This window comes from Zea mays, chromosome 5 (genome assembly GCF_902167145.1).
Source record: "Zea mays cultivar B73 chromosome 5, Zm-B73-REFERENCE-NAM-5.0, whole genome shotgun sequence".
Lineage (NCBI taxonomy): Eukaryota > Viridiplantae > Streptophyta > Magnoliopsida > Poales > Poaceae > Zea > Zea mays.
Window position 1 is genome coordinate 35,233,587 of NC_050100.1, and position 20,437 is coordinate 35,254,023.

Here is a 20,437-nt window from a genome sequence, read left to right on the forward strand (position 1 = left end):
CAACAGATCGAGATGTTGACCTGCTGGGCGGTGTAAAGTGGCATTGTACAATTTCACTAGATTCAATTTATTTAGAAAACAACTTACTGTCTTGACATAAACTGTTCTTCACAGGTAATTCAAGCTTGGTACGTCATGGGAAGGCTAGGAGCTTATAATTCTTCAAATTTGGAGGTTGGGCTCATGCAAATTTATCTTTTTTACTCCCTTCATTGGCTACTTAACTCGTAATCTCTTTCTAAAAATGTAATGTTGTCAAGTCCAATGTCAGCTGGCCAACTCCATGATGGACTATGACCCTTCATATGATTCTGAAATTGGGGCAGGGTTTGGTGAGCGTTGGAATCATTGAACAGTCTGGCCACTTTACAAAAGGATGTGTGCAAATTCTTAATTTACCCTCACTTTTTTTTCTCTTTCGGGTGGATCTTGGAACCTCAAATTACCTTGGCTTGGATGTATTACTAAACGGCTTAACACCAAGAGACATCTTTTAGGGATAGTGGTTTATAGGGTCAGTGGCTAAAAATATCTCGAGAACTAAAATAGATGAAGTGACCATCATCGGGTTTATTTTATTGAAATACGATGCTCAAAACTATTATGTTGTCACTAATTGTATGTATGAAATATTGAAATTATTTTGTCATTGCTTTTCTGACAATGTTAGTTGAATGGGCAGAGCATCCATGGCTACAATACTCTAAAAATACGCCAAACATTTTCTCTTGGTGATACTGTCGTGTCATGTGTATAAATTTTATGCTTTGTTTGATTTGCGGTACCACATAGATATCGATTCCATGTGTTTCCTTGTAGCATCGCACGGGCATAAACCTATTTGTACATAATTATAGTGGTATTATAGGTCTCTGACTTGTTCATGCAATTATTTTCAACTTTTTACGCTCTTGACGTGACATTAGAATTGTTGTTCCTTTTCATTCTGGATGGAAGAGAAGTATGTTCCTTGTTTGACTTCAGTTTTGGTTTTTTTTGTTCTTCAATTTATCTTTGCCTTTTCCCTGTATTGTTGCATCTTACATAAACACCTATGTCTCAAGTTTTTGGAGATGTACAATGACTCACTTGATGCTTTGTTTTTAGGTGCCCCTACATTTAAGGGGCGAAAGCAAATCGAGAACCGCAGAGTAGTTGAGTTGGGTGGAAAGGTAATCTCTCATTTTCTTAACCTCCACCTGTTCTGGCTTGAAACTCTGTCATCTCAGTGTTTATGTCATCTGAAAAACAGTCCGTTAAGAAGCATCGCACACCATTAAGTGTTGCGAAGCCAGCTCTGAAGAATCAGAAGAAACGAGAACAGAAGAAAATGGAAGAGGTACGCTACTCTGCCTATCCGGTACACTTTTTGTAACCTGTTTTCAAGGACATAAACGAGGAGTGACACATGAGAACTTTATGCAGGAAAAACTACTTGGGATCTTTAGGAAGAGGGACAAGGACACCAAACCTCACAAGACAAGGCCAGAGGATCGAGTGCTTAGGTCCACAGAAGGGCGCTTTAGGAACAGTATACTGAACGTCAAGCATCTTCTGGCGCCACCGAAACCATCAGGCAAGGACATGTCAGAACCGAAGATGAGGAAGGACAAGCACAAGGGGAAGGGTAAGCAGAAGGGGGGCAGAAGGAAGAGACGTTGAAGAAAGCACACTTCTGTAACCTGGCTTGCTATTAAGAATTTAAGATAGATGATTGATGAAACGTTTAAATGACACCTTTTTGTGTCCGTCCTGAAATTAAGACGTTTTCTTGCTCTGCTGGAATCTTTGAAGTGATCCTTGAAACGATGTAATTCTCCAGGATGCGGTTCAGGAAGAGAGGCTTATTTGGTTCAGTTTTATATGCCCTTCGATCCCTGGGCATATTTGTATTTGTATTGTCATCTATTTGTATTTGTATTGTCATCTTGGATATGATCAAAGCTATGAGTATTTGTCGACGGCTGAAATGCTACCATCCCTAAAATGTTAGATTGATTTCATTCTGCAAAAGGAATACATTTCCATTGTCCAGCTACAAGAATTTTACATCGCAATCGATTGTTGCATGTCCAGTGATTGTCAGTACAAGATTACAATGGACTTTCAATTTTACACATAAAATTTAAGAATTGAATTGAATTAGTATCGGACCTTAAATATTTTTAGACCTTTTAGAAATTATCATTGTCTATTACCACCCCTAACACAGGGGACTATTCGTGTAATAAACAAATAAATAAATCGGATTCCCAAATAAAATGGCCTCCATGTATCTAGCATGGACTCGTGGCTCAGTAAAGCTGACATTTTCAATCCGAGGTAATAGTAATAATCGGCGTATTAAACGGTAAATAGGTAAGTGCCTATGCGTTGCAACGGAAATATATAATACTATGATAACTTATGTACAAATGTGTGTTATACTGTTAAGAGGAGCCGTCTGTTAGCCCTATATTTGCAAAAGAACATGGAAAATCATGATATCAATGTGCAACACACACATTTTCTTTGTACTTGCAATGTTTGGAGCAACCTTTCTGATGTATTCTTCTCGCTTTTTCAAGGGTAAGAGTTTAATGTGTTTGACAAGCTTGCAACAATCGAGCTTGCATTGGGAGCACTTGGCACGTTCTATTTCAAACAGTGCCTGCAGATAATTACTAAGAAGCTTTATTACATATATGTGAATTAACTTGCAATTTTCTTTGATTTTATATAGCTAAAAATAGTCCTAACTATTCAATGGCACCTAAAAAATTGTTCATTTATGTGGATAACATAAAGAAGACTCAACTGTCACAGGGTCCTACAACTGGTTCTTAATCTGTATTCCTGGAAACAAGCTAGACCACAGAATAAATCTTCAAAATATTCTGGTGACTTTCCAAGCCTTCCATTGAACCAAGTAAAACAATATTATTGTGACCAAATATTATTTGTTTATAATAAAAACAGGATTTACTTCGAAACACAAGGAGTTGTTACTTGCAAAGTCCTTGACAAAGTTTGCACAGTGGTTCGTCGTCAGTGGTCCAGCCCTGAGTGTACTGTCTCTCATGCCATTACACAACACACATCTCCATTCAGAAGTATCAGAATCCACGGATTGTTATTCTATATTTTTATTAGCACTTTGATAAAATATAATGATAAGACATATTGAGATGCAGAAGCAATATGATAAAATATATTGATATAAAAACACTAATTGTTATTCTATATTTTTATTAGCACTTTACATAAATAACAAAAACATAAAGCATGTGCATGTAACGAATCAAATACAACTTTAACTTCTTATCTACATGTTTAGAAATGATGACGTGCTTAAGCTTTGAGTCCTTCCTCTTCAAGGCTTCCTCTCTATTTCTTTTAGCAACTTCATGGTCTTTTAGCATCCATGAGGGAAGTCCTTTTTTCTGTTGGATGTCAGTCCACTGGACCCAGCAACGAACAAAAGCAAGCTTTTCAGATTCAGGGTTGTTCACACTTAAAACATCCATTTTGGATTTCTCAAATTCAGCTTCAACATCATCACCAGCAAAAGCCTGACGTATGAAAAAAAAACAGCTTACGATCCTGTTGCTACTCAAACAACGTGCAAAACAAAATAAGAAAAAAAAATGAATAGACCTACAAATAGGGACTGTAGACCATAGTTAAGGAAAACATCTGGTAATTTAGATTTATTGGTAATGCCATTGGCATTGCTCTGACCATTATTAATTTCATGCCACGACCACGTACAAGGAAAGCTCTGCAGCTCTCAACATCAAGCAGACCAGGCCAGGCCAGCATCAGCCACAGCAATGGCGTCCATGATGACAGCTACAGACGTGAAGCCGGCGCCGGCCGCTAGCGGCCCGTAGCTGAAGCTGGTGGTGGACAGGCGTTCGCGGCGCGTGCTGTACGCGGAGGCCCGCAAAGACGCGGTGGACTTCCTGATCGGCCTGTTGCGCATGCCCGCGGGCCTCGCGGCGCGCGCACTGGCCAAGCGCGTGCGCGATGAGCCCGCGCCGGGCTCCCTGGGCTCGCTCCACGCGGGCGCGCTGGCCCTAGACGACGCCTTCTTCGTCTCCAGCTCGCCCAACCGCGACGCGCTGCTCAGCCCCTCAACGCTGCCCTCCGCCGCGCTCACGCTGCTGCTCGGCGAGGGCGCAGTACCGCCGGCGCCGGTGCCTCCCCCGCCTCAGCGGTTCTTCCGGTGCAACGCGTACGCGCCGTCGCCATGCACCGGCTGAGCAGCTCGTCGGCGCGGTCGAGCAGGGCGCGGTTGGTCCCCGCAGCGTCCAGCTCCTGCACGATGCCGATGAGATCGTCGACCGCCTCCAGGAACGCGTCCGCATCGGCGGAGTCCGCCCAAATCAGCCGGTCCATGGCCACGAACTGCGAGATCTGGCGGTCCAGCGTGCGCAAGGTCCGCTCCATCGACGTGAGGAGGAGGTCGGCGGGAGGAGGTCGGAGCAGGACGAGTCGTCGGCGAGCGCGGAGGCGAGGCCGAGGAGGCGACGCGGCGCGGCGCCACCCCTGGCGATGGGGAAGACGGAGGGGTACATGGACGCGAGCAGCGCCGCCGCCTCGTTGTACGTCTGGCTGGAGAACGCGAGCGGCGGGAGGGGGAGCAGTCCGGCAGCCTGCGGGTGCGGGGGAGGTGACGCTGGAGGTCGCGGCGGACCTCCGGGCCAGGGACGCCGAGGCCGAGCGCGCCAGGAGCTCCCTGACCGCCGAGCTCCGCGCCGAGCGTGCCCTGGAGGCACGGCTCCACCCGGGGCGGACCCTGGCGTCGCTCGACGAGCTCCACCTCTCCGGCCTGAACCCGACGAGCTCCACCTCTCCACCGTCGCAACTTCAACTTCAGCTTCCTGGACGAGCTTCACCTCTCCACCGTCGCGACTTCAACTTCACGGATCTGAAGGCGGAGCCGACGAGCTCGTTCCTGGACGCGAGGAGCCCGCGGTGGGGCGGGCTCGGCAAGTACCTGTCGATGCGGGGAGAGGGGAACACGAGGCAGGGGCAGGCGGAGGCACAGGCTGTGAACGCTGACACTATTGTCTTAATAGAGTAGTATAGATATGTTCCCGTTGCAACGCACGGGCACTTACCTAGTATATATATATATATATATATATATATATATATATATATATATATATATATATATATATATATATATATATATATATATATATATATATATATATATATATATATATATATATAACGCTGAAGGTTCATAGTTTTGGCCCAAAACAGTTACGAAGGTCAAGCACGTTGTCGAGCCAAAGATCAAAAAGATCTTTGAGCCACTGATGTTTGTATCAGAATAATGTGTACATATCAGGGTCATAAATATACTTTTGGTTGGACTGCATCTCTTGTCTATAAATAGATGAACAATACCCCATTGTTTACGTGGGGATTGGGTATTGTACCATCACTTTCACATTCGAGAAAGACGAAGGTACAAATGTAATATATATCATATATTACTTTGTCAACATATGATACAGACTTTAATATTATTTAATGTTTTTACATGATATAAATAATTATCATGATCTTATATTTGTAAATACATTTTTATATTTGTGTATTATGAAGACTTGTTCTTCATAACCTTCGTTTCAGAGCTATCAAGCCCGGAAGGGTCGAATGCTTTAAAGGATAAATGTCATTTACATTTAACATTTGTGTTGCCTTGTTTTGTGATCCAGCAATAAAAAACAAGAGACCAACACGCGCTTCTCCTGGTTATCCTATAAATACCCTGTCATGTAGCTAGATGGAGCACGCTTGACAAGACATTTGTGCTTCCTTTCTATTGTTTTGTCCTGCCATCCGCGTACCACCTGTCACACCGTTCCTAAGTGCTTGGGCCCACATTTTTCGTCCCAACCAGACGGAGAAAAATCTAGGTATGGCTCTACGCCATATAATTTAGCACACAATCAATAAAATTGTAGAATAAAAATATAAATCATTTATATATATAAGCAAAACATTGTCTAAGATTAGAATAAATTGTTAAGAAACATGTGTACGGTAAAATAATGCATAATACAAAGTCATACCGGTAATTTTACTAGATACGTATTGGAGACGTATTGGAGACATAAACAACTGTATCTGCCTATCATTCTTCTAAAATGCTTTGTTAATACTTAAAAGAAAAGATAAGCTGTGAATTATATAATTTATGACCATTATCATCTTAAAAAAATTACCATGGATATGTTATTATAAACATACACATATCCTATGGATAACAAAATCCACTATACTAATACTCGATACATAATTACTCGCGGTTATTTGTCATCCCTACATGATGTCATCTCTATGCATGTTTCCATAGAGAGAAAAGATAGGGCATGCAACGTTGCATGTAGGTAAGAGTATCTCTAACAGATTTCCTATTTTATTTTCTATCACATTCTTTATTTCAATCTTTATTATACAAATAGTGTAATCTAGAATGCAAAATAATATCTTATACGACCTACTAGACATATTAGAGATGGCCTATATGACCTTGACAAACAGTGGAAGGACATAACTGTCATTTATAAAATTTTCAGGAAAAAAGGTATTTATAATTTTTTCACGCAAAAAACAAGCGAAAATGTATGCAGTGGGATATTTTATCTAGATAAGTTGGTTAACCGGGATAATTAGATGAGCGCAACCAGCCTATTTTAGCGAAAACAAAAAGGCCCAAACTCGAAAGCATCCCCTTCTGGCCTTCTCACCACGAACACGCGGGACACCTCGGAAGCAACCGGCTCCCAGATCTGCCGAAGAACCCTACCACCCAACGTTCTAGAACTTCCCCTCTTTCCCCGCATGGACGGCCTCGTGGCGCCGTCGCCATCCCACTCCGGCGCCACCTCCGGCGGCGGGGCCTCCCACCGCAAGCGGAAGCTCCCGCCGTCGTCGCTCTCCGACGCCACCGGCGACGAGGACGACGACACCACCGCTCCGTCATCCCCCTCCACGGCCCCATCCTCGCCCTCTCGCCCGTCATCTCCATCTTCTTCGCACTCCGACGATGACGACGACGACTCGCTCCACACGTTCAATGCCGCGCGCCTCGACGGCGCGCCGAGTGGGGGCTCTGCGTCCGGCCGTCCTCCTAAGCCGGATTCCTCATCAGTGTCTGCTGCTGCGGCGGCAGCCGCGGCTGCGGTGGGTGGAGGACCTAAGCCGGAGCCCGGCTCGGCGAACGCCGGCGACGGGAAGGAGGACACAAAGGGGCTGTTCACGGACAACCTCCAGACCAGCGGCGCGTACAGCGCCCGTGAGGAGGGCCTCAAGCGCGAGGTCCAGGCTTGTTTGTTTTTTCTCTTTATTTTGTTTCACTTTTCCCTGCCCGCTGATAGTATCTGTCGATTAGAATGTGGCTGAGAGCCTGAGACTGTTGAATTTGTTCAGGAAGATTCAGGAAGGCTGAAGTTTCTCTGTTATTCTAATGACGGCGTTGATGAACACATGATATGGTTCGTAGCACTTCTGACAATTGTTTAGCAGTATTGGGCTAGTCCCTTCTTATGAATTGTGTATCTTCCGCAGGTTGGTAGGGTTGAAGAATATCTTCGCCCGACAGCTTCCTAATATGCCCAAAGAATATATTGTACGCCTTGTCATGGATAGGTAATGCCCAATATAATCTGCCTATGATTTAGCATTTACTCATAATCTTTGTGTCTTTTGAAAACATAATAAGATTAAATTTACTTCTGTGGTAGTAACTCCTTGTGTCATATGCTGCAGAACTCACAAGTCAATGATGGTTATCAGGAACAATATTGTCGTGGGGGGCATTACTTATCGCCCTTATGCAAGGTAATGCTGCCACTTTAGTTACAATTTGTTATGTTGACATTGTATATTTGTTGTGCTTAATGGCCAATTCAATATATTCTATATGTGCTCTTTCTGTGTGAGGATCCAATATTTTTTTGCAACTGAAAGCAAATGTCTCCCAACTGACACCACTCACTTATGAGAAAATGTTGGCCAATCAAGATATTGCGTCGTAACTTTGTACTTATTCAGGAAATCTATTATTTTGATGATAATTAAAAGCTGGCAAGTTAGAATGTAGGTTGCAAACATTTGCATGCTTTTGTTTATCCTGCAATATCTCTCTATTATGCTATTTTTTCTTTTGGAAATCATAGCCAGAGATTTGGAGAAATAGCGTTTTGTGCTATCACAGCTGATGAGCAAGTTAAAGGCTATGGAACAAGATTAATGAATCATTTGAAACAACATGCACGGGATGCTGATGGGCTCACACATTTCTTAACCTATGCTGATAACAATGCTGTTGGCTATTTTGTAAAGCAGGTATGGCTGCCTGACCTTTTACCTTATATAATCTATTTCTTTCAATTTCTTGTTTGCTTGTATCAGTAACTGAAAGACTTCGGAAACTACATGTGTGATATACTTAGTACACCTTAACCTCACACAAGAGATATAAGTAATAACTCAAAATACTTGACCTCTTTATACTTTAGAAAGTTCTGGAGTATTGATGGGTTGGATTGAATGTCATGTATAATCAATATTGGGCACAATGTTTCTGTCTTTCTGATAATCATTTATATCAATTTGAACTTTAACGCCCCAATATATTAACTCTCTTAGGTATGACTTCCAAAATGATTGTTTTCATACTTGTTGATAAAAAATGCATTGGAAAAAGAAGTGATTTTCCCCTTTGTTCTTACTTTCTCATTGGCAATGTATAGGGTTTCACAAAGGAGATCACATTGGACAAAGAAAGATGGCAAGGGTAAGCCTGTCATTTACACGCCTTTGTTTCCAATTATATTGTTCCATATTCTTTTTAGGAGTTTATCTGCCAATGTTGAACTTAACAGTTTGCCGGTTCTAGGTACATTAAAGATTATGACGGAGGAATATTGATGGAGTGTAAAATTGACCCAAAGCTGCCATATGTTGATGTGGCAACAATGATTCGACGTCAAAGGCAGGTAAAGTAGTAGGCTAATGGTTGCACAAAATGGTATGCAAACAGCTCATGATTAAACATGGCCACTATTTCTTTTTGTCGTTCACTGTATTACATTTCTACAGGCCATTGATGAGAAGATCAGAGAGCTTTCTAACTGCCATATTGTTTATTCAGGAATTGATTTTCAAAAGGTTAGATTTTTCCCTCATGGGCTCTACTATATTGGGGTGTGCTTCAGCTAAACATCCTCCCCTTATTTTTGTACTCTGGAGCAGTGTTTTCAAGTCGTCCGACTAATCGCGATTAATCGCAATTGGTCGGCCTAATCGGTAGCTTGCATCGGATCAGTCCCACCAATGCGACTAGACCGACCAGAATATTAGTCGTCCGATTAGTCGATGACTAATCACGATTAGTCGTCTAATTAGACATGGGACGACCAGTTTAGGCATGACTCTGTAGATGGGCTTTAGCTAGGGTTGTAACTTGTGGGCTGCAATTTGCTTTGTGGGCTTCAGGGTTGAGATACTTGAGAACGCTCAGGCACAGTACCAGGCTCCCTGTCGCGCTGCACTCTCGTACAGCCGCGCTGCACTCATGCACAGCCGTCGCCCTCCAGTGTCCTGTCCCGCACAGCCACCGGCGAACAGGAACATGGAGTCGCCGGCGCGCAAGGACCAGGGGCCGTCGGGGACACTACTGCAGCCCCTGCTGTCACCCCAAGACAGAGCCGCCGCCCCCGCCCAACGGCCCAAAACAGCCCCTGCCATCACCCAAGGAGGTAACCACTGTCCCCCGCCAGGCCCCCTCCCCCGACCGCAACCTGGCAGGTGCCCTACCTTGACCCTGTGCAGCGCTCCCCGCCCTCAAGATGAGCACATCCTCAAATGGTGAGTGGAGTTTTTTTTTCTCCTCTGTTTTCCTTGTTTGCAGAGGGCCCTCTGTTGATCTGATGAGCACATCCTCAGACTAGGCTCAATGAGTCGATCTGGTCGACGACTAATCACGACTAGTCGACTGGTCGGTAGCTATACGACTAGGTTTGACTAGACGACTTGAAAACATTGCTCTGGAGGAACATGTTTGGGGGAAACTGCTAGGTTGCTAGTTACAAAGATTTTCTCTCTCTCGAACACACAAGAGGATCTTGTATCATTTCATTAAGAAAGGAGAGTACACGGGAAGATATAAATCCTCCCTGAAACAACACAAACAAGACCTTTGGGTTTGTGCTAGGAATAATTTGTTTTGAGAGCTTCACAGAAATTACCTTTAGGAAAAGAAGCCGTACGCCTTGTTATGAATGAGACTCGCCTGCACCAATACAACAGCAACAAAGCCTTTTAGTCTCAAGCAAGTTTGGGGGGGGGGGGTAGGCTAGAGTTAAAATCCAACAGAACCCAGTAACCCACAAGTCAATGTGGGCACATGGATAGCTGTTTTCCAAGCACTCCACCGTGCATATTTATCTTTTCCTTGCGTTTGTGCTAGATAGTACAGATACAAATGAAGAATAGTAAGATCTATCATTTATAAGTATGCTCATATTTGTTCAACAATTCCTGTAAAAAATATTTGTTCAACAATCATATTTGTTTCTTTATAGAAAGAAGCTGGCATTCCAAGAAGACTGATAAAGCCAGAAGATATCCCTGGTCTCAGTAAGTTGTTATATTCACGACTTATTTTGTTGTTCACCCTTGATAGGTTTTGACAGTTAGGAAGGACATTTTATTGTGATCAGGTTTTGACATTTAGGAGGTCTATCTTGGATGTTGTATTTTTAATTTGGTAAATCCTGATTTTATAAACATGCTGCATGCGGAATTATCTGCAGCTGATATATTCAAAAGGTGTTTCAAATTTCTGAGTGCATTAGTGTTGTTTTGAAAATCTCAAATAAGTAGAAGCATCAGCAGTTCATACTGGGGACTGTTAAGCATAATACCTATCTTTGTAAGAGAAAGCTGTTTATCTCCATGTTTAATTATGTTTTTACTGTTGATTTAGTAGTCTGAGCTTGGCCATTAATGCGATGCAGGGGAAGCTGGGTGGACGCCTGATCAATTGGGGCATTCTAAATCACGATCATCATTCTCCCCGGACTATAATACTTACAGGCAACAGCTTACTACCCTTATGCAGACAGCGCTGAAGGCAAGTTATCTTATTATCTGCACAAATCTTGGCAGATGGTACATGTTACACAGTACTATTTTAGCCTTGCCCTAATTTAGACTTCTCTACTCTGACCATGTTTATTAAAAATGCAGAAACATCTACAATATTAAACCATTAGATACACCATGAAATATTTTGATAGTATGTTTATTTGATATTTTAGATGCTAACATATTTTTCTATAAACATTTCAAAGCTAGAGAAGTTTGACTTGGGACAAAGTTAAAATGCCTTACAATTTGGAATGGAGAGAGTAGTTCATACTAGTTGATTGCATTGAATATATTATAGAGAAGTACGTTGGTTACCAGCCATATATTTATGTAGTTTCATGCCAAAGATATTGCAAATCAGCTAAAAGGGCATACTTGTGCTCGTATAAAATTGAGAAAGACATCAAATGATCTGTACATCTTGATCAACTTTGCAGAATCTGAATGAACATCCTGATGCTTGGCCATTCAAAGAGCCTGTGGATTCACGGGATGTTCCAGACTATTATGATATCATCAAAGATCCTATTGGTGAGTTTGAACTGCAGGGACCATAGTTCCTTTACACAAGCTAAGTGACATGTTGTTTAGGTGAAGTTGTGTTTAAAATGCATCCCTGTCTGCAGATTTAAGAACAATGTTAAGAAGAGTCGACTCGGAACAATATTATGTGACCCTAGAGATGTTTGTAGCCGACATGAAGAGAATGTTCAGCAATGCAAGAACTTACAATTCTCCAGATACTATCTATTACAAATGTGCGACACGGTGAGTATTCTTTTGACGTACATTATTCTCGCAGCCAGGGATGGGTATGTTCCTGGCCAGTAAGCTAGGACCTGGGTTGCCAACATCTAGTTTCTCGAGATTTTCTAACTGGCTGCTTGCCTGCTTTATCATGTTTAGTTGTTCACATTATCTGACCTAATATTATCAACCATGCCATTCTATCTTCTAAATGGCACAATGCCCAGCTTAAATCTGGCCGGTACAGTTTATACCAGCTGGCAGACTAGGGTTGCATCTCTGGCGCTGCCACGTGACTATCGATTTTGTTGGTTTTGGTCACGCAGGCTTGAAAACTTCTTCTCGGGCAGAATTACTGTACTGCTTGCACAACTCTCAACCAAGAGCTAGGCTGGCGTGGGCTCACTGGACTGGGCACTACTGTCGCATGTTGTAAAATTATTATTGGCTCACTGGACTGGACACTACTGTCGCATGTTGTAAAATTATTAAGTTGTATTGATATAGTTGTCACCTTGCTGAATGTTCGGCACGGTGATGAACTTTTAGTTTAGCATTATTTTAACCAGGAGGGACACTGATTGATCTTTACATTTCGGTCTCAACCTGGCCGGCCTAATAATATAGATTGAGGAGATTCTTCAGTTTCTAGCACCTATGGGTAAAGATGTTTTGCATCCTTAAATCTCTATCTCACTCAATCTAGACTCAAGTGTTGAGAAAAAAAACGCAAAAAAAAAAAAAAAAAACTAAACTAAATGCATCGTTGGTTTATTAATTCTTGTCCATGTTTGATTTAGATCCATCAACGCTGAAAGTGTTTTTTTTGGGTTCGTAACTTTTTTAATTGATGCATTTGGTCTTACTCTTCGTTTTTTTTAACTTGACGTGGCTGTCTACGGTTGCGCTACCCTGGCTCTGAAGGTTGTCCACGAGCGCCGCCGCCGTGTCCGGATGCTCTTCCCAGCACCTTCGGCGCGTACCAAATCAAGGGTTTGTGGCGACAAAACTATTATTTGATTTGTTTCTTATGATACGTGTTTGATTTGATTTTTTGATTGAGTATAACGAGTTGTCAAGTAATGTCTGCAATTGCATCTATATATAATTAGATATACAAATATAATTAGAAAGATAAAATATTCCCCATAATAAAATAGATCCATCTTTTATATCCAGCTTATCTTAACAGATTCTATCTTTATCCTAATAGATTCATCTTGTCCTGATAAGCATACTTATCCCACCCTAGAGTAACAATCATAATCTAATCCATATTAATTAGATTTTATCTAGTCTAATCTAGTCATACCAATCTGATTTAGATCCCATCTGAACTAATGTGATCTAAGCTAATATGGTTAATCTGATCTAATCTAGTCTTACATAATACTAGTCTGATCTAATCAAAACTAATCATGTCTAATCTAATAAGACCTAGTATAATCGACTCATATTTTTTGCACCTATGTGAAGGATAGAGCAAATTAACCTAGATTATTTAATAGATTAAACTCTACACCTAGAAACTCTTTTCCCCACTTAGTTCACTTAATCCTAGATTGGTGACTTAGACCAACTCGACCATGAACAACAACATAACCTACATAGTGGGTTGTATAACCTATCTAGCCCCACCTAGAAACAAAACAACTAAACCTGATCCTACCTATTCCCATTTAGCTTTATCTTTACTACTCTATATGTTGATACTGAGGGCGTCCACCAGCATCAGCACGGTTCCGCCCTCGCCCTCCCCTCAGCCAATCTCGCAGCGGCGCCCGCCCCCGACATCCTCGCCTCCACCTCGCTCTCCATGAATGGAAGGCGCCATTCAGGGATCCTTCTTGTCCGCATCCGCCATCCTCGGGCTCGCCCCGCTCAAACACGATGGGCCTCGCCCCTCGCCGCTGCGAGTTTGGCACTCGCCCCGACACCCTCGTCCCTCGCCGACAATCCAGGGCTGCTACACCGGCCTTCCCCACGCGTCATGGAACTCCCATCAGCATCGCTCGAAATCCCGCAATCCAAGCCACCCGAGCCATCTGCGATAATAAATCATCCAACATCCTCGCCCCAAATCGACGCCAACCTCCCCCATCGACGCAGATGATGGAGTTCCTTAAAGACCATGCCACCCCAATCCCCATCACCCCCAAGCCACACGGACGCCGCGCCCACCCCCACGCGCTCCCAGTCCCGCAGCCCCCGAAGCGAGTTCCCCGCGACCCCTGCATCTGCCCGCCGCGACAGGCGACGCGCAGACGCCGCGCTCGCCCAGCTCGCTCACACAGCGCCAGCCGCTGTCGCCCATCAAAGCCGCCCCCAACCGTGACGTGCGATCGGCGGCCAGAGCAGCCAAATCTACCGGCCCGATGACTGAATCGACCGGTTGCAGCGACCAAATCTAAGGTCGGCGAGAAGGAGGCAGTCCCCTGGAGGCCGGATCGGCGTACTTGGAGGCGGCGGGCTGCTGCTGGGGTTTCGCTGGAGGCTGCCGGCGTGAAGCACCAGCCACCAGGGCTAGGCAGGTGGATAGTAGTGATGAACTAAAGGGTGCTGCACGCCAGCGGCCAACATGGGACACCGGGCAGGTGGGCAGAAGCAGCCAACGACAATAGCAGAGCACAGGTAAAACGATCCCCCCACTTTGGAAATTACAATTCCTATTTCGATCCTAAATTTATCATTTTCTTGGACTGTACAACATAAGGGGACAAGACATTAAAGCCAAATTTCTATCCTACTCTGATTTAATCACATGTTTTACAACCAATGTAAAGCCAACCTAAAGCAGTAGGCATAGAAGAACAACCAGCAGCCTGAAAGTCGGGACAAGGGCTAGCAATGCAAAATGAGTGATTGACTGATTGAAAAAATGCATATTACCTTACCCGTTCGTTTTCATCCCTATTTGCACATGCTGATATTTATAGCCAGAGAATTACTTTTTAAATGCCCATTGCATCATATAAGTACATGCCATTGTTTTCGTCATAGCATATGGTCGAAGCCGACAAGTCAACCTCAAGAACATTCACCAACCAATCAGTCATTTGATCCAAGGTACCAACCTCTAAACGAATCAGTTCATTATCGGCTAACTGGCTCCAAGAACTGGCCAAGCCAGCTCAAAGTCTAGGCAAGCCGATTTGCTCGCTCTCAGCATAGGAAAATCAATCAAATTGGTTTGCCTACCTTCTAAACTGGCCAAGTCAATTTTGCTGCCATTATATGTTAGCTTCACTGGATTTCTTTTTTGCATTTTGGTTACTCAGCTTGTACAGTGTGTTCATATGTCCTATTTATACATCTTCAAAAATAGGCAATATTTTATGCACTTCTTTTTGCTACAATCAGCAAGTGCTAAATTTTACACTCTCATTAGACATTAGCTAGGAACTGAACTGCGACACCTAATAGTTAGTTGTCTCGGATAAATCATGTTTTTATCCTAACATATAATCAGGGCTAGGCTTGTTTTCAGTTTGACACTGATGTATGCACTTCTGGTGTGTTTCTACTTGCTCATGATACTTATAAAAAGAAATGGTTAAGTCGGGCCCGATTTAACACTATCTAATCTACAATTGTGAGCTTGTATGTTGATCCCTATATCATCCCTAGCTCATGCGTGTCTATTCCTCATTTACAAGTTTAGGGGTTTGTATTCACTTATGTCGAAGTCCTTTATTTCTGAGAACATTTGGTCCAGTGTTTGTTGCCTAATTATAAAACAACATGTTTGTTTTGCAAACCAAACATTGAGCCATTACTCACACATTGCTCTGACAGGCAGTCTTATTCATATTTTCAGTTAAATTTAGTTTCATACAAAATAGGTCATTGTACTTATTTATTTGGGGTTGACATTTGGAAACATTTTAATGCGTACTCAAATTAACTAAACCATTATTCATGCATCACTTCAGAGCAAAAGGCGTAGCAGATAGCATTATTCAGATTTTCAGTTAAATTTGGTTTCATACAAAACATGCCATCCTACTAAATCATTTGGGGTTGGCATTTGAAGACATTTTGGTGCGTACTCAAATTAATCTACAAGAACAACACTTCATACACGATTATTTATGTTGTTCACCTTAATTTTATGTGTATAACTTCTTATTAGGAACCAGTCTGTACTCACCTTACCAAGAGTAATTACAATTCTATTGATTACTCCTACTGTTCAGTTTGGCAGCATCCTACAATTGCTGCTTTATTTAGGTATCTTAATATGATATTTTTCTATTATTTTTACTTGATCCCTGAATGGCGCCTTCTATTTAAATGTTCCAGTTTCTAATTGATATATGTGGAATATATTCTATTGCTATTAGCATGGGTTAAGACCAGTGTTGTGGTTGACACCGGATTTCCCTCTGAACACAGATGAACTCATCCCTCTGCTTGATGTCCTAGCAAACAAAGTGAAGGCTATCAGGAGGCTTACGAAACTCTTGACAACCAAACTTCCTACAGGCACAATTCCAGTCAAGGTAAACTATCTGGCACCTTGATTACATTACCCGTGCTTCCAGCAGATTACATCTTGCCATTTATTACATGCATGTTCTTGTAAGTACCTGCATCCAACCCTTCCATTCTTCAGTTTGATGCCTATTGAAGTACAATACAGATTTTCCTGTGAATGATGACTTGTCTTGATGGACCTTAAAGGAAGTCATAGTTGCTACAATGAAAAGAAGAAAGTAGAGGAAAAGGAACAGATCTCGACTGTAATTCTGCAGATGAAGCATACCAATAAAAAGGTTAGTGGATTAAAGTGTTACACTATATATAATGGCACATGAAGAATGCACTGGGATATTTTTCATTAATTTGAATACTTCAGAAAATTTGAAAGGTTCTAACAAATGACAATTTTACACTCACGCATATGACCAGACTCTGTAACAATATCTGCACAACAGTACCTTGGCAGACTCTCCAAGCAGGTTTGCACGATCACATATGTAAAAATAAAGTAGATACCCTCCAAATTTGGATCTGAAAATATAATTGCAACCCAGTTAGCAGAATAGTGCAACTAGGAAGCTTGAATGATTGGAGGAGAGCAACTGTAGCTTACATTGCCCTCAGTGTTAAACGATTCTCCAGAAGAAGCAACTGGTCCATGAATATAAGTCTGTTGAACCCAACATTTTCTTTTTGTCAGAGACACAATGCCTTCGGTTACTGATATTGAGAAATTGTAAATTTATAATTTATAGAGAACCTGAGTATTTGTGATGTGAGGGAAGTATAAGCTGGCTTTGCAGCCATTGCTTGGCCACCCTCCTCCAATAACATTGTCTGCTCTTCTGCTTTGACTGAACTGTCATCCATCACTGCTAGATTGACATTTGAATGTCTACTGACAAAGATGACTGTTGGTTGATTCCTCACTGTGTCTTGTTGTTGTAGTGTCGTTCAATCATTAAAGGCACCCATTAGTCGCCAAAGATGTTGTCCTGTTACAAATATTCTGATGTTCCTGAGAATTAGTAATCGAATTACCCATTAGTCGCCATTGTTTGAAATATATTCTCACAACTTCTCTTACTGCTTCATTGTATGAAATATTAAGAAACAAACTAAATGACAAATATTTAAATGGTCCAGTTTCTAATTGATATATGTGGAATATATTCTATTGCTGTTAGCATGGGTTAAGACCAGTGTTGTGGTTGACACCGGATTTCCCTCTGAACACAGATGAACTCATCCCTCTGCTTGATGTCCTAGCAAACAAAGTGAAGGCTATCAGGAGGCTTAGGGAACTCTTGACAACCAAACTTCCTACAGGCACATTTCCAGTCAAGGTAAATTATCTGGCACCTTGATTACATTACTCGTGCTTCCAGCAGATTACATCTTGCCATTTATTCCAATCACAATGCATGGTTTAATCCAATCATGAGAAGTGTCAATCTGTGAGGTTTTGCAAGGTATGTGCCTTACTATTTCCTTTTGTTTTCGGTTGTACTACAATAGAGAGCAACCGAAGCTTTGAGCATAAGGGTTTTCTATAAGTTTTATTTGTAAAATTTGAATTTGACCGATTTCTATCCTTTCAGGGAGATGAGCTCACCTTGGCAATGGTAGTTAATCTTATTAATGCAAACAAGGATGATTAATTTGATGTACTTTTCTATGCCTCGTGGTGCCCATTCTCACAAGAATGCATTTGAGGAATCTGCAATTAGGCCAAGGCGTCCCACATAGGTATGGATGTTGGTTGATTCCTCACTGTGTCTTGTTGTTGTCGTAGTGCCGTTCAATCATTAAAGGCACCCATTAGTCGCCAAAGATGTTGTCCCGTTACAAATATTCTGATGTTCCTGAGAATTAATAATCGAATTACAAATTATTGTTCTCAACCATACGCAAGAGTACATCAGCTAAGCATAGGACATCGAAGCACTAGATCATCGTCCCATTGAACTTCTCATGCATTGTGATTGGATTGAACCCTGGTTATTATAAATACCAAGATTAAGAGCACAGGTAAAAGAAATGTGTTGTTCTTTGAGGGAAGACTCAGCTACATAGAAGAATGTTCCTCTTGTTCAGTATTGTTTCTTCTGTCTCCTATAGGGTTGCCTATGATTTTGGCATTACCTGTTCAAAGATTTGTCCATTATTAGTTCGTTGTTTGGTCAGCTCATACTTTTGTGTGGACAATGGCGGTGCTTGCTTATTCAGTTTGGTACATGTATAATTCAATTTTTATCAGTGTGTATTTTATTGTTTGTGTTACGTAATTTGGTTTGTTTGTTGCAGTTACTTGATTTGATACACTCTGTTCGACATGGCCAGTCGATATGAGGTTCATGTGTGTGCATGTATGTATCCTCCTGGGTTACGATTTTGGCCTTGGCCTGTTGGGCAAGTAACTAAGATATTTATGGAGGGAGCTAATTATCTATATTTCTTTTCGGTATTTGAACTATATTTGCATCCTTAATTTGTAGTTCATGTTTTATATCGCCGTTTGCCCAGTTGTGTGCATTGATCACAGACTAAAATTACGGTGCATAGCAGTAACTTGTTATAGCATAGTAATTCGACAACCAGGAAACCATCTCTCTTGGAAAACATAGTTTACTATTTGCCATTTCTAGCCATCTCCCTTATAATGTGCATAACTACATGTCTATCCAGCTTTTTGTTAGCATGTACTCCCTCCATTCTTTTTTATTTGTCGCGGTTTAGTTCAAAAATAAACTAGCGGACAACAAATATTTAAGAACGGAGGTGGTAAGATTTTACATTTGTTGTATAATGACCTGTTGCCGTCAGAAGATGCTATTTTTTTCAAAAGTGTGTTCCAAGTAATCTAATTGCATGTTCTTGTAAGTTTAAGCTATGTTTTGGTTGCCCCTTTTAGTTGCAACTTCCGTGGCAACGCACGGGCACATACCTAGTCCACATATTAAGACATCTGCTCTACCTACTAAGATATTTGTTTACCTACAATTCTATCTTAATGGTATTTCTCTAACTCGGATGACAACACAAATACCCGAGGGGATAGATCAACCTCATCAAGGAAGGATAGGCGTCAGACTAAATCCCCAAAGGTGTCAAGATCAACAATCCAAAATGGAGTCTTTCCTTGCCATAATCTTTCCTACCACAACCTACCCTTACTATAACCATCTCTCATCTTACCTAATAGATGGCTAGACATATATAAAAAGATATCCCTGATTTCCTAATCACCAGCTAATTAGTATTAGAGACTTATTTTTTTGATTTTTGAACTAATTAGAAACAAAAAAGCTAAAACCGCAAACAAAACTTTGTACATCCCTTTTCTTAGTAATCTCGAGGACGAGATTATTTTAAGGGGTAGAATTTATAACACCCAAAATTCTGTTTTGCGATTTATAAAAGATTCTCCAAAATAGTTAAGAATTAAAATATCTTTCAATAAGGATTCCTTACTTTCAAAGTTATCTTCTCCTAACATAAATAAAAGGAAATATTAAAATTTGATGTCTCAAATTTAGATTTGAAATTTGAAATTTAAAATTTGGGACTAAAAATTATTGTGAAACTCAGGAAATAAATAATTGAAAGACTTTTAATTGGTTTATTTGAGTATATTATCCTTTCATAAGTTATATATCGAGAAGTATTTACCTAAATGACTAAAATAACTAATATATATAAATATATGAATTCACATTGCATGCTGGAGCTTTATTATTGGTTGTGCATTTTGAATTTGAACTCGGAATCCAAATTAAAATTTAATTAAGTTTTAATTAAAAAATAAAATAGAAAATGAAAGAAAAAGAAAGGAAAAAGAGAAAGCTTTTCTCTAGGCCAATTCCCACGCTGCTCGTCCTAGCCCTGCCCCTCTGCCTTGACTGGATGGGCCAAATAACACCCCGTCGGCCCACCTCTACTCCTCCCTCTTATTTACATTAGAACCTATGTCCCCACCTCTACTCCTCCCTCTTCTTTACATTAGAACCTATGTCCCTGTCAGGCGGGCCCGCGCGGGCAGGTTCCT

General features: G+C 41.5%; 3 protein-coding genes, 1 long non-coding RNA gene and 1 pseudogene across 4 annotated transcripts; 4 read left to right on the plus strand and 1 right to left on the minus strand.

Moving 5' to 3' along the window:
• The first annotated feature begins 1,058 nt into the window (after nucleotides 1–1,058).
• LOC103626220 (uncharacterized) lies at nucleotides 1,059–1,777 on the plus strand. The gene is made up of 3 exons (XM_008646623.2): nucleotides 1,059–1,172; nucleotides 1,253–1,339; nucleotides 1,426–1,777. Exons 1-3 carry the CDS (start codon nucleotides 1,074–1,076, stop codon nucleotides 1,660–1,662), a joined length of 423 nt encoding a protein of 140 aa, XP_008644845.1. The 5' UTR covers nucleotides 1,059–1,073; the 3' UTR covers nucleotides 1,663–1,777.
• A 2,035-nt stretch (nucleotides 1,778–3,812) lies between these two features.
• On the plus strand, nucleotides 3,813–4,244 carry LOC103628130 (uncharacterized; annotated as a pseudogene).
• Nucleotides 4,245–6,792: 2,548 nt separating this feature from the next.
• LOC542030 (histone acetyl transferase GNAT/MYST 101) lies at nucleotides 6,793–12,558 on the plus strand. The gene is given in 13 exon segments (NM_001111675.1): nucleotides 6,793–7,323; nucleotides 7,435–7,499; nucleotides 7,573–7,653; nucleotides 7,774–7,845; nucleotides 8,184–8,352; nucleotides 8,760–8,803; nucleotides 8,906–9,005; nucleotides 9,109–9,177; nucleotides 10,593–10,647; nucleotides 11,028–11,143; nucleotides 11,598–11,691; nucleotides 11,787–11,928; nucleotides 12,234–12,558. Coding segments are annotated over 13 exon segments (1,548 nt in total). The 5' UTR covers nucleotides 6,793–6,846; the 3' UTR covers nucleotides 12,298–12,558.
• Nucleotides 12,559–13,797: 1,239 nt separating this feature from the next.
• Nucleotides 13,798–14,286, plus strand: LOC109939503 (wiskott-Aldrich syndrome protein homolog 1-like). The gene has a single exon (XM_020537685.3). The coding sequence runs from the start codon at nucleotides 13,798–13,800 to the stop codon at nucleotides 14,284–14,286; it is 489 nt and encodes a 162-aa protein (XP_020393274.1).
• A 2,729-nt stretch (nucleotides 14,287–17,015) lies between these two features.
• On the minus strand, nucleotides 17,016–17,237 carry LOC109939460 (uncharacterized). Its single transcript, XR_002261914.2, has 2 exons — nucleotides 17,150–17,237; nucleotides 17,016–17,059 (listed from the first exon to the last, which is right to left on the minus strand). It is a non-coding gene; the product is annotated as an uncharacterized lncRNA (long non-coding RNA).
• Nucleotides 17,238–20,437: the final 3,200 nt, after the last annotated feature.